Source organism: Leucoraja erinacea, chromosome 3 (genome assembly GCF_028641065.1).
Source record: "Leucoraja erinacea ecotype New England chromosome 3, Leri_hhj_1, whole genome shotgun sequence".
Lineage (NCBI taxonomy): Eukaryota > Metazoa > Chordata > Chondrichthyes > Rajiformes > Rajidae > Leucoraja > Leucoraja erinaceus.
Window position 1 is genome coordinate 9,947,044 of NC_073379.1, and position 12,635 is coordinate 9,959,678.

Genomic DNA, 12,635 nt, shown 5'->3' on the forward strand with positions numbered 1-12,635 from the left:
GCTCGTGGTGAACGAGGAGTGGCGGCAGCTACCGCCGCTTGATGGAGAGGGTGATGCTGGCGCTGGAGTTAGGGCCGAGTCCGGGGCTTGGGATGGGGCCCTGACCGGGGCTGAGAAAAAAGCTGCCGCTGGAACCAAGGATGAGCCTGGATCCGGAATCAGGGACGAGCCCGGAGATGAAGTTGGGGCCTGCACTGGAGCCCAGGCAGTGGCCGAACTGATGGCTGGAGTCTGAAGATGAAGTTGGGGCCTGCACTGGAGCCCAGGCAGCGGCCGAGCCGACGGCTGGAGTCTACAGCCAGGGCTGGGACGAGTACGAGAACCAGGCCGAGTTCCAGGACCTGCTCTACGACCTGCGTATATCCTGGGGCAGGGAATGGGAATGAGGGGAGGAGGAGGGAGATGGGATGGGGAGTGGGGTGGTAGAGGGAGATGGGGGGGGGGGGGGGGGGGGGGTGGAGGAGGGAGATGCACCCTCCCTATCTACCCTCATTCCTACCCTCTCTACCCTCCCTACCTCTCTACCATCCCCCCCTCTCTCGGGATTGAAGATGGGGGGGTGAAGAGGAGGAGGAAGAGGAGGAGAGAGTGCTGGGGGATGAGGAGAAATGAGCCGTGCCTGCGCAGTTGGGGGCTATGCGTGAGTGGTGCAACGGGTCTGCACTTGGTCTAGTATACTATTCAAATACTGTGGGTGCCAGCACTAATCCCTGTCGAACACCCCTGGTCATAGGTCTCCAGTCAGAATAACATTGTTTCACCGCAGCCCTGTATCTTCTCTGTGGTGAGCCAGTCTGATCCAAACTATTAAGTCACCATTCATCTATTCTATACATTGTACTCATTTGTAGTATGATGTGATTGGATAGTATGCAAAATATTTCATTGTATATCTTGGTACGCATGACAGCAATTAGAAAACTAAACTAATTGTCTGGATCAGGCTGCCAATGAGTGACTTTATCAGGATGCATCACAGCTTGGTTTGGAAACAATTCCATCCAAGACTGATTTGTCATTGGGGACCTGGGGTGGAGGGTATTGCACTGAGGCGTCCCCTGCCACCTGCCTCTCTCGCGGTTCAGACTCGCCAACCGCCTGCCTATTTTGCGGGCTGGAAGAGTCTGTGTACCACGTGTACATGGAGTGTGTGAGGTTGCAGTCCCTGTTCCTTGCCTTCTGGCTGCATTTCTCACCCACCATCCTCATCTGTGGACATCCTGTGCATAGGGGAGAGGGTAGGGCTGAAGATGTCCAGGTTGGGTTGCTCCTGAGCATGGCCAAGCTGGCCATCCGCGAGTCACGGTGCCATGTGGAAGACGGGTCTGCCCGAGCCGGCTGCCTGTCCCTTCTCTGGGGATACATCCACGCCCGGGTGATGTTAGAGAGGGACTACGCCCCCGTCGACAGGCACCTTGGGGATTTTCTGGGACCACTGGGCACCGCAGGGGTTTGAATATATCCTCAACAAGAATTGTAACATAGTTGTTTAGTAGTTTATTTAGTATATTTGTTTGTCTTGTATTATGGTGGTGGGTCCTGTTTTGTTTTACTGTATTGTAAATATTATTTTAAATAATTTAATACATTTTTTGATAATAATTTTTTTTAAAGACCGAGTATTGTGAACACCACCCAGACCATCACACAAACCAACCTCCCTTCTATTGACTATTAATATCAGCAAAGCTAGCAGCATAATCAAGGAAATCGTACCCAAGCCACTATCTCTTCTTTCCTCAGGCAAAAAGTATCGAAGTGTGAAAACGCACACCTCCAGATTCAGGGACAGTTTCTTCCCAGCTGTTATCTGGAAACTGAACCATGCTATCACAACCACAGAGCTGTTCTGAATGACTATCTACCTCTTTGGTCTTTGGGACAATCTGATTGGACTTTACTGACTTTACCTTGCACTAAACGTTACTCCCTTATCATTTATCAGTACACTGTGAATGGCTCGATTGTAATCATTTATTGTCTTTCCACAAGTACGTAACAAAAGCTTTTCACTGTACCTCGTTAGATATTACAACAAACTAAACTGTTATTATATGCCTTACCAACGCCCATGTAGACGACATCTACTGCCCTATCCTCATCTATCAACCATATCATCGCTTGAAAAAACTCAATCAAGTTTCTGTCAAAGTTTGCCATGTACAGAGACATGTTGACTCTTCCAAATGGCAGTAAAACATATTCCTGAAGAATCCTCTCCAACAGCTTCCCTACCACTGACACATGGCTCATTTCTCAGAGTATCTCTATTTCCCACCTTTAAAATCAGGAGCAACATTGGCCACGCATCAGTCCACTGGGACCTTGTCTGTGGCTAGAGAGGATACAAAGATCTTCGTCAAGCCCTCTGCTATCTCCACTCAATATCCTGGAATAGATCCCATCAAGGATTGAACCACCTTAATGCTCTTGAAGACATCAACACCTACTTGATCTCAAACTGCACTAACATATTAGTATACACCACTCTATCCGACTGTCCTCACGTTTCAGGTGCTTGCCAACATATCTGCTCTTCTACCTCCCTCCTGATCTGGGGAGGTGCATGTTGACCCCAGCAGTAGTGCCCCTCACTCACTGCCTCTGGCCTGGACGTCAGCTAAAAGGTTACTGACCAGTGCTGCAGTTCTCATGTTGCAGTCCATTTCCTGGTCAGCAGCAAAATTCACTGGCACTCGTGTCCATGAAGCCGGAATTAGGAGCAGAGTTAGACCATTTGGCCCATCGAGTCTACTGTGACATTCAATCCTGACCGATCTATCTTTCCCTCTCAACCCATTCCCCCGCCTTCTCTCTGTACCATTTGACCCTCTTACTGATCAAGAACCTGTCAACATCTGCCTTGAAAATATCACATGACGGCCACCACAGATTCACCACCCTCTGGCTAAATAAATTTCACCTCATCTCCATTCCAAAGGTACATCATTTCATTCTGAGGCTGTGCCCTCTGGTCCCAGCCTCTCCCATTAGTCGAAACATCCTCTCCACATGCACTCTATCTAGCCATGTCTGCTGGTCACTGCGAGCCTCCCATGCCCTCTGCATTGGCCTTTACTACCTCACCCCCCTCACAGTGAACTACAAACTAACCATCAAAACTCTGCACATTTCTGGATTTCTTCATGAGGAAATCCCTTTCAGTCCCTTTAGTCTGTGCAATCATATAACCATATAACAATTACAGCACGGAAACAGGCCATCTCGGCCCTACAAGTCCGTGCCGACACAACTTTTATTCCCTTAGTCCCACCTGCCTGCACTCATACCATAACCTTCCATTCCCTACTCATCCATATGCCTATCCAATTTATTTTTAAATGATGCCAACGAACCTGCCTCCAACACTTCCACTGGAAGCTCATTCCACACCGCTACCACTCTCTGAGTAAAGAAGTTCCCCCTCATGTTACCCCTAAATTTCTGTCCCTTAATTCTGAAGTCATGTCCTCTTGTTTGAATCTTCCCTATTCTCAAAGGGAAAAGCTTGTCCACATCAACTCTGTCTATCCCTCTCATCATTTTAAAGACCTCTATCAAGTCCCCCCCTTAACCTTCTGCGCTCCAGAGAATAAAGACCTAACTTATTCAACCTAGCTCTGTAACTTAGTTGTTGAAACCCAGGCAACATTCTAGTAAATCTCCTCTGTACTCTCTCTATTTTGTTGACATTCTTCCTATAATTGGGGGACCAAAATTGTACACCATACTCCAGATTTGGTCTCACCAATGCCTTGTACAATTTTAACATTACATCCCAGCTTCTATACTCAATGCTCTGATTTATAAAGGCTAGCATACCAAAAGCTTTCTTTACCACCCTATCTATATGAGATTCCACCTTCAAGGAACTATGCACGGTTATTCCCAGATCCCTCTGTTCAACTGTATTCTTCAATTCCCTACCATTTACCATGTACGTCCTATTTTGTTTCCTCTGCTTTGCAGACTCATTTACTGAACTCACCCAGGGGTCCTGAATCACTGTGGGTTTCCCTTCACCCTGCCAATCCAGCTCTGAGCCTGACCATTCAGTTTGGCTGCCCTGCCCCAGGAATCCAAGTACTTCCCCTTGCATCCGTTGTGGGTCACACATTCACCTGCACCACGTCCTGCCACATTCCATGGCATTAGGAGAGGTCCAGACATATATAACCAATGCAAGACAAACTTTGAAATGAATTTTTATTGCTGAAAAGCCACAAAGCAAAGCGTAGCTAGCATTTGCTGAACCCCTGAAGTTTCAATCTGTCTATAACGCCACTTTGTGTGGTGTGTCTGTCCCTCCTCTACTTGTTTCCTCTAGGTCTCTCCCCATAGTGAGTTTGAGAACGTTGAAAGGTGCATGTCCATGTTGTGATGTGTGATGTGAGCACAGGTCACTGCTGAGTCTCCAATAAAGAATATTACCTTCTGGTGATAACTGCAGTGAGAATTTAGCAGCTCTACAGTAGTAACTCATGATCACCTACAACTCTCTCTCTCTCTCTCTCTCTCTCTCTCTCTCTCTCTCTCTCTCTCTCTCTCTCTCTCTCTCTCACACTCCCTCTTTCTCCCTCTCTTTTATCCCGTCTCTTTTTCCTGTTTCTCCATCCACCAGTTTGTCTCTGGCAGTCTCAATCATTCGGTCTCTTTCCTCTCCTTCCTTTCCCCCTCCCCTGGTTAGCTGAGCATTTGCAGAATCTTGAGCGCGATGTGCAGTTGGTTGGCTGTGAGCTCTGGACGGTTACTTGAGATACAGATGTGCTTGTGTAATAACCTGTGGAACAAAAGAAAGTGGTGAAAACGTTTCTGGGAAAGGAGCTTGAGTGAGGGTGACCAACAGTCGGAGAAGGGTGACCCCTCACCAACTCACTCACTCACTGTGCAAACCCCCATTAACTCAGAAACTGAACACAATACAATAAATACTCTTCAATCTGTCTGCTCTACAACACTCCCCAGATCCCTACCATTCACCGTGTTGGGTCTGCCCATGTTAGACACACAATGCAACACCTCACATTTCACCGTATTGACTCAGCTCACCAGCCTATTCGATCAAGGTGCTGCTGCAATTTCTCACAACCGTCTTCACGATCAACAAGGCATCCCACTTTTGTGTCATCCGCAAACTTGCTAACCATATGTTCTCATCCAAATCATTGATATAAATGCCAAACAGCAAAAGGCCCAGCACCGAACCCTGTGGCACACCTCTACTCACAGGCCTACAGTCAGAAAAGTAACCCTCCATCACCACCCTCTGCTTCCTTCCATGAAGCTAATTTCTTCATATGAGTCAGGACCTTCAGCACCTCTGTGACTGTAATACTGACTGGTCTCAAGACACTTCCTGTGACTACCTCAAGAACCCCCGTCCTGCTGCCTTTCTCCATGGTAAAACCAGAGGAGAAATATTTGCTGAGGTCCTTGGCTTATAAAATCTCTTGGGATTATCCTTAATGCTATCTCCTGCCCCTTTTGTCCTTCTGATTTCCTTTTTTAGCTTACTCCTTAGTTCCCCAAACTCCTCCAGAAATGCACTTAATCCCAGCTGCCTATACCTGTCCCATGCCCCCTCTTACTCTTCACCAGTCACATATATGTTTGAGACATTATCTTCCATATATAAAACCACATTTGCTATATATTAAAACTAAAAAATATCGATCTATCTACCTACCTACTTACCTATCTGTCTGTTTGTCTGTCTATCTCGTCAGCATGGTTTTGTACATGGGAGATCTTGTGTCACAAATCTGACTTTCTGTAGTTCATACGGATTTCCGCAAGGCATTTGATAAGGTTTCATATGTTGGGTTGCTCTGAAATGTTATATCGCATGTGATTCAGGGAGAGCTAGACGATTGTATAGTTGGGTTCATGGAAGGCAGCAGAGGGTGATGATGGAACTGGGGGTCTGTAACTAGACGTGTGCCTCAGGGATTGCTCCTAGGCCCATTTCCATTTGTGGTTTATACAAACGATTTAGATGAGAATGTACACGGCAGGATTAGTAAGTTTGCAGATAATACTAACGTGGGAGGAATTGTAGAATCTGAAGCTGGCAAAGATGGTTATCAGAAAATGCAGCAGAATCCTGATCAGTTGGCTGAGGAATGGTTAATGGAGTTTAATGCAGATACGTGCATTTTTGAAAGTCAAATCAGGGCAGGGCCTTCACAGTGAACGATAGGGCCGATAGGGGGGCGTTTTAAACAGAGGGATCCAGGAATGCAGGTACATAATTCCTTGAAAGGAGCATCACAGGTTGATGGTGTGGTCAAGAAGACTTTTGGTAAATTGATCAGTCAGGGTATTGAGTATAGTTTTGTGATGTTATGTAACAGTTGTACAACATTTTGGTGAGGCCACATTGGAGTATTATGTTTAGTTTTGGTCACCCTCTATGTCATTAAACTGGAGAGAATCCAGAAATGATTCACCACAATCTTTCCAGGACTCGAGGGCCTGAGTTGTAGAGAGTAGGTGATGTGTTTGGGGTATATAATATCATGAGGAGAGGGAATAGATATTTTTAATCCAGGATAGACAATCAGAAGCCAGAGGTCGTAGATTTAAGGAGAAAGGGCAAGATTTAATAGGAACCTGAAGCCTAAATTTTTCACTCAGAGGATGTTGGGTAAATGGAATGAGGTGCCAGTGGAGATCATTCTTGCAGCAACTATAACAGCATATAAAAGGCACATGAACAGGTAAATGGATGGGAAAGGCGTTGATGGATATGGGCCAAACACAGGTAAATGGAACTTGCTTAATGAGGCATTTTGGTCGATGTGGACGGGTTGGGTGGAAGGACCTGTATCCATGCTGTATGAGATAGAGTGTAGGAAATGTTCTCCAATGATATACGTGTCTAGGGCCAGAGGGTGTTGAATTAAGGAGGATCTGAGGAAGACTTTTATCCATTCAGAGGGTGGTTGCAATCTGGAATGCTCTCCTGGAGAGGATGGGGGAGGCAGACACATTTGTATGAGCTCCTGAATTACCAAGACTGAGTAGGGTACAGACCATGTGGTGGGAGATGGATCCTTGATGGTGCCATGGGCATGATGGACTGAGGGTTCTGTGTTGCACTATGTGGCCATAACCCTTGCATTTATCTTTGCAACTCTTTCTTCTCTTCTCTATTTCCCTCTCCTCCCTCCCTCCCTCCCTCCCTATTTGTCTGTCTCACACTCTCCCCCAAACTATCCCCGTACCCCTCTCACCTCAGTCTGCCTCCCAGTTCTCTGTTTCTGTACTCTCACCCACTTCCTGTCCCCTCCCCCCCCCCCCCCCCCCCATTGTCTTGTTACCAACATCACTTCTCCCCACCAGCGCTTGGTTATGGACCTCTTCCCTGGATGGAGTGTTCGCTTTTGTACTCAGTACTTGATACTCACCTTTTTCACATAGATGAATAACTGCAAACAGAGAGAGGAAAGTTAAGGTTACCAGGAGTGGACGGACCAAAGTTAGGACATCAGGAGCAGAAATAAGGAGAGATTATCAACGATTGAACCGTGGAGAGGGAAAGCCTGCCACAGGGAGGGAACAAGTCCCACATCCCCTCCCCCTCCCGAATTCCAGATTGGATTTGAGAATCATTGAATGATAGGCATCCATTTGGCCCATCAGGCTTGTTCCAGCTTGATGGTGGATATCCTTGCTGAGTCGAACTCCCCATTCCACCCCACAGTCCAGACTTTCTCCAGTTCCCTTTGCTCAATGCTGTGAATCTGCTGTGCTCCATTCAGGCAGCGCATCCCAGATCACTGGAGTTCCTCGTCTGAAACATCCCTGCTGTTGTCAATCCCCTTCCCTCCATGCACTCTGCTGTCCCTCTCTCCTGCCATCCTCTGAGTATTCAAACTCTGAGAGGGCTTTCAGGAGGGGTTTGGTGAAGTCCTACCCTCAATGCTGAGTGAAACTGAGACCGGAGGGGGTTAGAGTGGGTAGCAGCATGGACAGGCGGCTGAGAGTGGGGGATAGTTTTATTTTAAACTGAAAGCAATGGAAACATCAAATTCACATCAAATCCAATAAAAATTGTGTTTCAATGAGATCACCTCTCATTCTCGGAAACCAGAGATGGTTTAGGCCGAGTTTGTTCGTTCTCTCTACAGGGAACAAGCCAGACCCCATCTCAACCCATGATTCAACCTGGTGAAGCAATGTGGCTCACCCTCCATTGAGGGTAACCTTTCCTCAAGCAGGGACAGCAGATCTGTACATATTTCAGGTGCTGCTTCATCAGTGCCCCATAGAATTGGAGCAATCCTCTTCAAATGTAGCCCAACACACAACTAATAGCTCACTACCCGAATGTGAACTTTCAGTGTTTGGTGTGCAAGGACTCCACACTTGGACCTCTCCCAACACCATCACCTTTCAATTTCCCAACTTTCTCCACATTATTTTCCATCCGTCATTGTTTTGCCCGATGTCTAGATTCCCTGAAGTCTCTGCATCCTCCTGGCTTGGTATCATCAGCTATCTTGGATATATCATGCAGCAAGCTGGTGCAGGAACCTGACCCCAAACAGGCATCATCCCTCTGCTTCCACTGATGCTGTGTTCCTCCAGCAGTTTGTGTTTTTCTTGGACATATCCAACCTGATCTTCTCATTACAATTCAGGGAAACCAATTGTGAGCAGCAGGGCCCAGCATTAATCCGGCATCATCCCTGCACACAGCCACCCAGCCCAAATATGACCTATTTTATCCTACTCCGTCTTCTGTCAGTTGACCAAGTCGTGGCCAGTATATTACCCTCAATGCTACGCATGCTAATTTTGTTTAATAACCTCCTGTACTGCACTTTATTAAAGGCCTTTGAGTCCAAATACATATCAACTGGGTCCTCTTTTTCATTCCTGCCTGTTGTAACTTCAAAAGACATTAATGCTTTAGGTTGGGACACTTCTTTACACTGATTGTGGCCGGCGGGGGGGGAGGAATTTGGATAAAGCCATTGAGTCACGGGTAGTTTCAGATGAGGGTTGTTTGATAGGCGAATGGTTGAACAAAGGCCAGAGACGAGTTGAGAATTGTGAAGCTAGAGGAAGGAATGTAGTTGGAAGGAAATGGGTAGGAAATGGTTGTAAGTCCAGGTGTAGCACAGGGAAGAGAGATGGACTGGGGGGAAGTAAGGGGGGGAAGAATGTGGGGGAGTTTTGTAAGCTGCCCAAAATTGGAGAATTAAATGTCTATATTATTGCGATGTAAGTTACCCAAGTGGAATATGAGGTACTGTTCCTCTAGTTTGTGTGTGGCCGCACTCTGGCAGTGGAGGAGGCCCTGGACAGAGAAGTCAGTGTGGGAATGGGAAGGAGAATTAAAATGGTTAGCAACTGGGAAATCCAGTCGGCTTTGATGGGCTGAGCTCAAGCATTCGGCAAAACAGTTGCTGAGTCTATGCTTTGTGACACCGATGTAATGAAGGTCACATTCGGAACACCGGGAATCGTATGGGATCGAAGGGGAGATAGCTGTATGGATAGAAAATTAGCTTTATGTTAGGAAGCAGAGGCTGATGGTGGAAGGTTTCTTTTCAGACTCGAGGCCTGTGTGTGTCTCAGGGTTCAGTGCTGGGCCCATTGTTGTTTGTCATCTATATCATTGATTTGGATGAGAATGTACATGGCATGATTAGCAAGTTGCTAGATGACAGGTGGTATTGTAGATAGTGGTCAAAAATTCCAGCATGATCTTGATCGGTTGACCAGGAGGGCTGAGGAATGTTTGGTGGAATTCAATACAGAGAAATGTGAGGTTTTGGGAATCATGAGCAGAATCTACACAGTGACTGGTCGGGCTTTGGGGAGTGTTGTAGAGCAGAAGGATCTCGGAATGCAGGTACATAGTTCGTTGAAATTGGCAACACAAGTAGATAAGGTGGTCAAAAAGGCTTTTGGCACGTCCTTCATCTTTCAGAGTGTTGAGTATAGAAGTTGGGAGGTCATGTTGCAGGTGGTTAGGCCGCGTTTAGAGTATTGTGTTCGCTTCTGGGCACCATGTTACAGGAAAGATGTTGTCAAGCTGGAAAGGGTGCAGAGAAGATTTACAAGGATGTTGCCAAGATTCAAGGGCCTGAAGTTTATGAGTCGTCATTATATGGAGAGGTTGAGCAAGCTCAGACTCTATTCTTTCGAGCACAGGTTGATGAGGGGTGATCTTATAGAGGTGTACAAAATCAAGAGATGAATAGATTGGGTAGACATACTGAGACTCTTACCCATAGTAGGGGAATCAAGAACCAGAGAACATAGGATTATGGTCAGGGGGGGGAAAGATTTAATAGGAACCTGAGGGGTAACTTTCACACAGGTGGTGCGTGTAGGGAACGAGCTGCCGGAGGTAGTTGAGGCAGGTAGCATCGCAACGTTTAAGAAACATTGGGACAGGTGCATGGATAGGACAGGTTTAGGGAGATATGGGCCAAATGTAGGCAGGTGAGACATGTAGATGGGACATGTTGGTTTGTGTGGGCAAGTTGTGCCGAAGGGCCTGTTTCCACGCTGTATGACTCCATAACTATGACCCGGGTCCCATTGAACATCAACATTGCCCAGTCTCTCACCATGTGGCAAACCTGCTTTTCAGGTATTGCAGTATTGCACATTTTTACAAACTCACTCAGCTTGTCTGCTTCAAGCCACTTTTCATCTTTCTCTCTACTCACAATCACACCCCATTGTGTATCATCTGCACATGTGGCCAGATGATACTTGGTCCCCTCAGCCAAACCATGAATGATCGGGACTGGACCCCACTGGTCACAGCTCGATATCCCGAGTGTAATCCTTTCATGCCGCTCTTTGGTTTCTGTCCCATAATCAATTCTAAATCCATTTCAGTGCATTATTTCCAATTCCATCTGCACTAACCTTGTTAACCTATCTACTGTGAACCAAAAACAAAACATTAGCAGCAAAATAGTTAAGGCCTGCAGCCTGGGCGAGGAATTGGCATTGGTATTTAAAACTAAGAAGGAAAGCTATGGGAATGAACATAGAGCATGGAACAGTGCAGCACAGGAATACGCCCTTCAGCCCATAATACTTGTGCTGAACCTGATGCTAAGTTAAACTGATCACATTTGCCTGTACGATCCTTTTCTCAGCTCAGTTTTACAACGGCAACCTGGCCCAGATTTTGATAACTTTCTCCTTAAGATTTTGGAGGATGCAATGATAGAAATAGTTGATGCTGATTGTCATCTTCTAAAATTCCATAGATTCCAGAACTGATCCCGTAGATTGAAGTTAGCAAATGTGACACGATATTTACAAAGACGAGAACACCAGATTGATTAAGCCTGATATGGATAGTTGGGTAAAATGCAAGAATATGCTGTTATAGAAATAATAAAGACTTTGTAGAGTGCCTTCGTGATGGATTCTTAGAACAGCTTGTATTGGAGCCCAGCAGGGAGAAGGCAATTCTGGATTTAGTGTTATGTAATGAACCATATTTGAGAAAGGACCTCGAGGTTAATGAGCCATTAGAAGATAGTGATGGTCATGTTTAATCTATAATTGGAGAGGGAGAAGGGTAGATCGGAGGTGTCAGCGTTAAGGTTGAATAAAGGGGCTATGGGGCCATGAGGGAGGAGCTGGCCAAGATTGACTGGAAAGATACACTGGCAGGGATGACAGTGGAACAAAAATAACAGGTATTTCTAGGAATAATACAGAAGGTGCAGGATCAGTTCATTCCTAGGAGGAAGAAAGATTCTGAGAGGAGTAAGGGGCGACTGTGGCTGACAAGGGACGTCAGAGACAATATAAAAATTAAAGCGAAGAAGTATAATATAGCAAAGATGAGCGGGAAGCAAGAGGATTGGGTAATGTTTAAAAAACAACAGAAGATAACTAAAAAGACAATACGGGGCGAAATGATGAGGTACGAAGGTAAGCTAGCCAAGAATATAAAGGAGGATAGGAAAAGTTGGACCCTTGAAGACTGAAAAAGGTGAATTAATTATGGGGAACAAGGAAATGGCAGATGAGTTGAACAGGTACTTTGGATCTGTCTTCACTGAGGAAGACACAAACAATCTTCCTGATATAGTAGTGGCCAGAGGACCTGGAGTGACAGAGGAACTGAAAGGAATCCACATTAGGCTGGAAATGTTGTTGGATTGACTGATGGGACTGAAGGCTGATAAATCCCCAGGGCCTGATGGTCTGCATCCCAGGATACTTAAGGAAGTGGCTCTAGAAATTGTGGATGCATTGGTGATAATTTCCCAATGTTCTATAGATTCAGGATCAGTTCCTGTGGATTGGAGGGTAGCTAATGTTATCCCACTTTTTAAGAAAGGCGGGAGAGAGAAAACAGGGAATTATAGACCAGTTAGCCTGACATCAGTGGCGGGAAAAATGCTGGAGTCAATTATAAAAGATGAGATAGCCGCACATTTGGAAAACAGTAACAGCATCGGTCCAAGTCAGCATGGATTTACAAAGGGGAAATCATGCTTGACTAATCTTATGGAATTTTTTGAAGACGTAACTAGGAAAATGGACAAGGGAGAGCCAGTGGCTGCAGTGTACCTGGACTTTCAGAAAGCACTTGATAAGGTCCCACATAGGAGATTAGTGGGAAAAATTAGGGCACATGG

At 46.0% G+C, this 12,635-nt stretch overlaps 1 protein-coding gene across 1 annotated transcript in view; it reads right to left on the reverse strand.

Annotated features, from left to right (window-relative positions):
• Window positions 1-4,189: 4,189 nt before the first annotated feature.
• The window catches only part of LOC129695256 (ribonuclease T2-like), a 30,957-nt gene continuing 22,511 nt past the window's right edge, over window positions 4,190-12,635 (reverse strand). The window contains exons 9-10 of the mRNA XM_055632050.1: window positions 7,410-7,430; window positions 4,190-4,780 (exon numbers count right to left, since the gene is read on the reverse strand). Of these exons, the coding sequence (XP_055488025.1) occupies window positions 4,748-4,780; window positions 7,410-7,430 (54 nt within the window). The 3' untranslated portion in view covers window positions 4,190-4,747. The remainder of the gene's footprint in view (window positions 4,781-7,409; window positions 7,431-12,635) is intronic.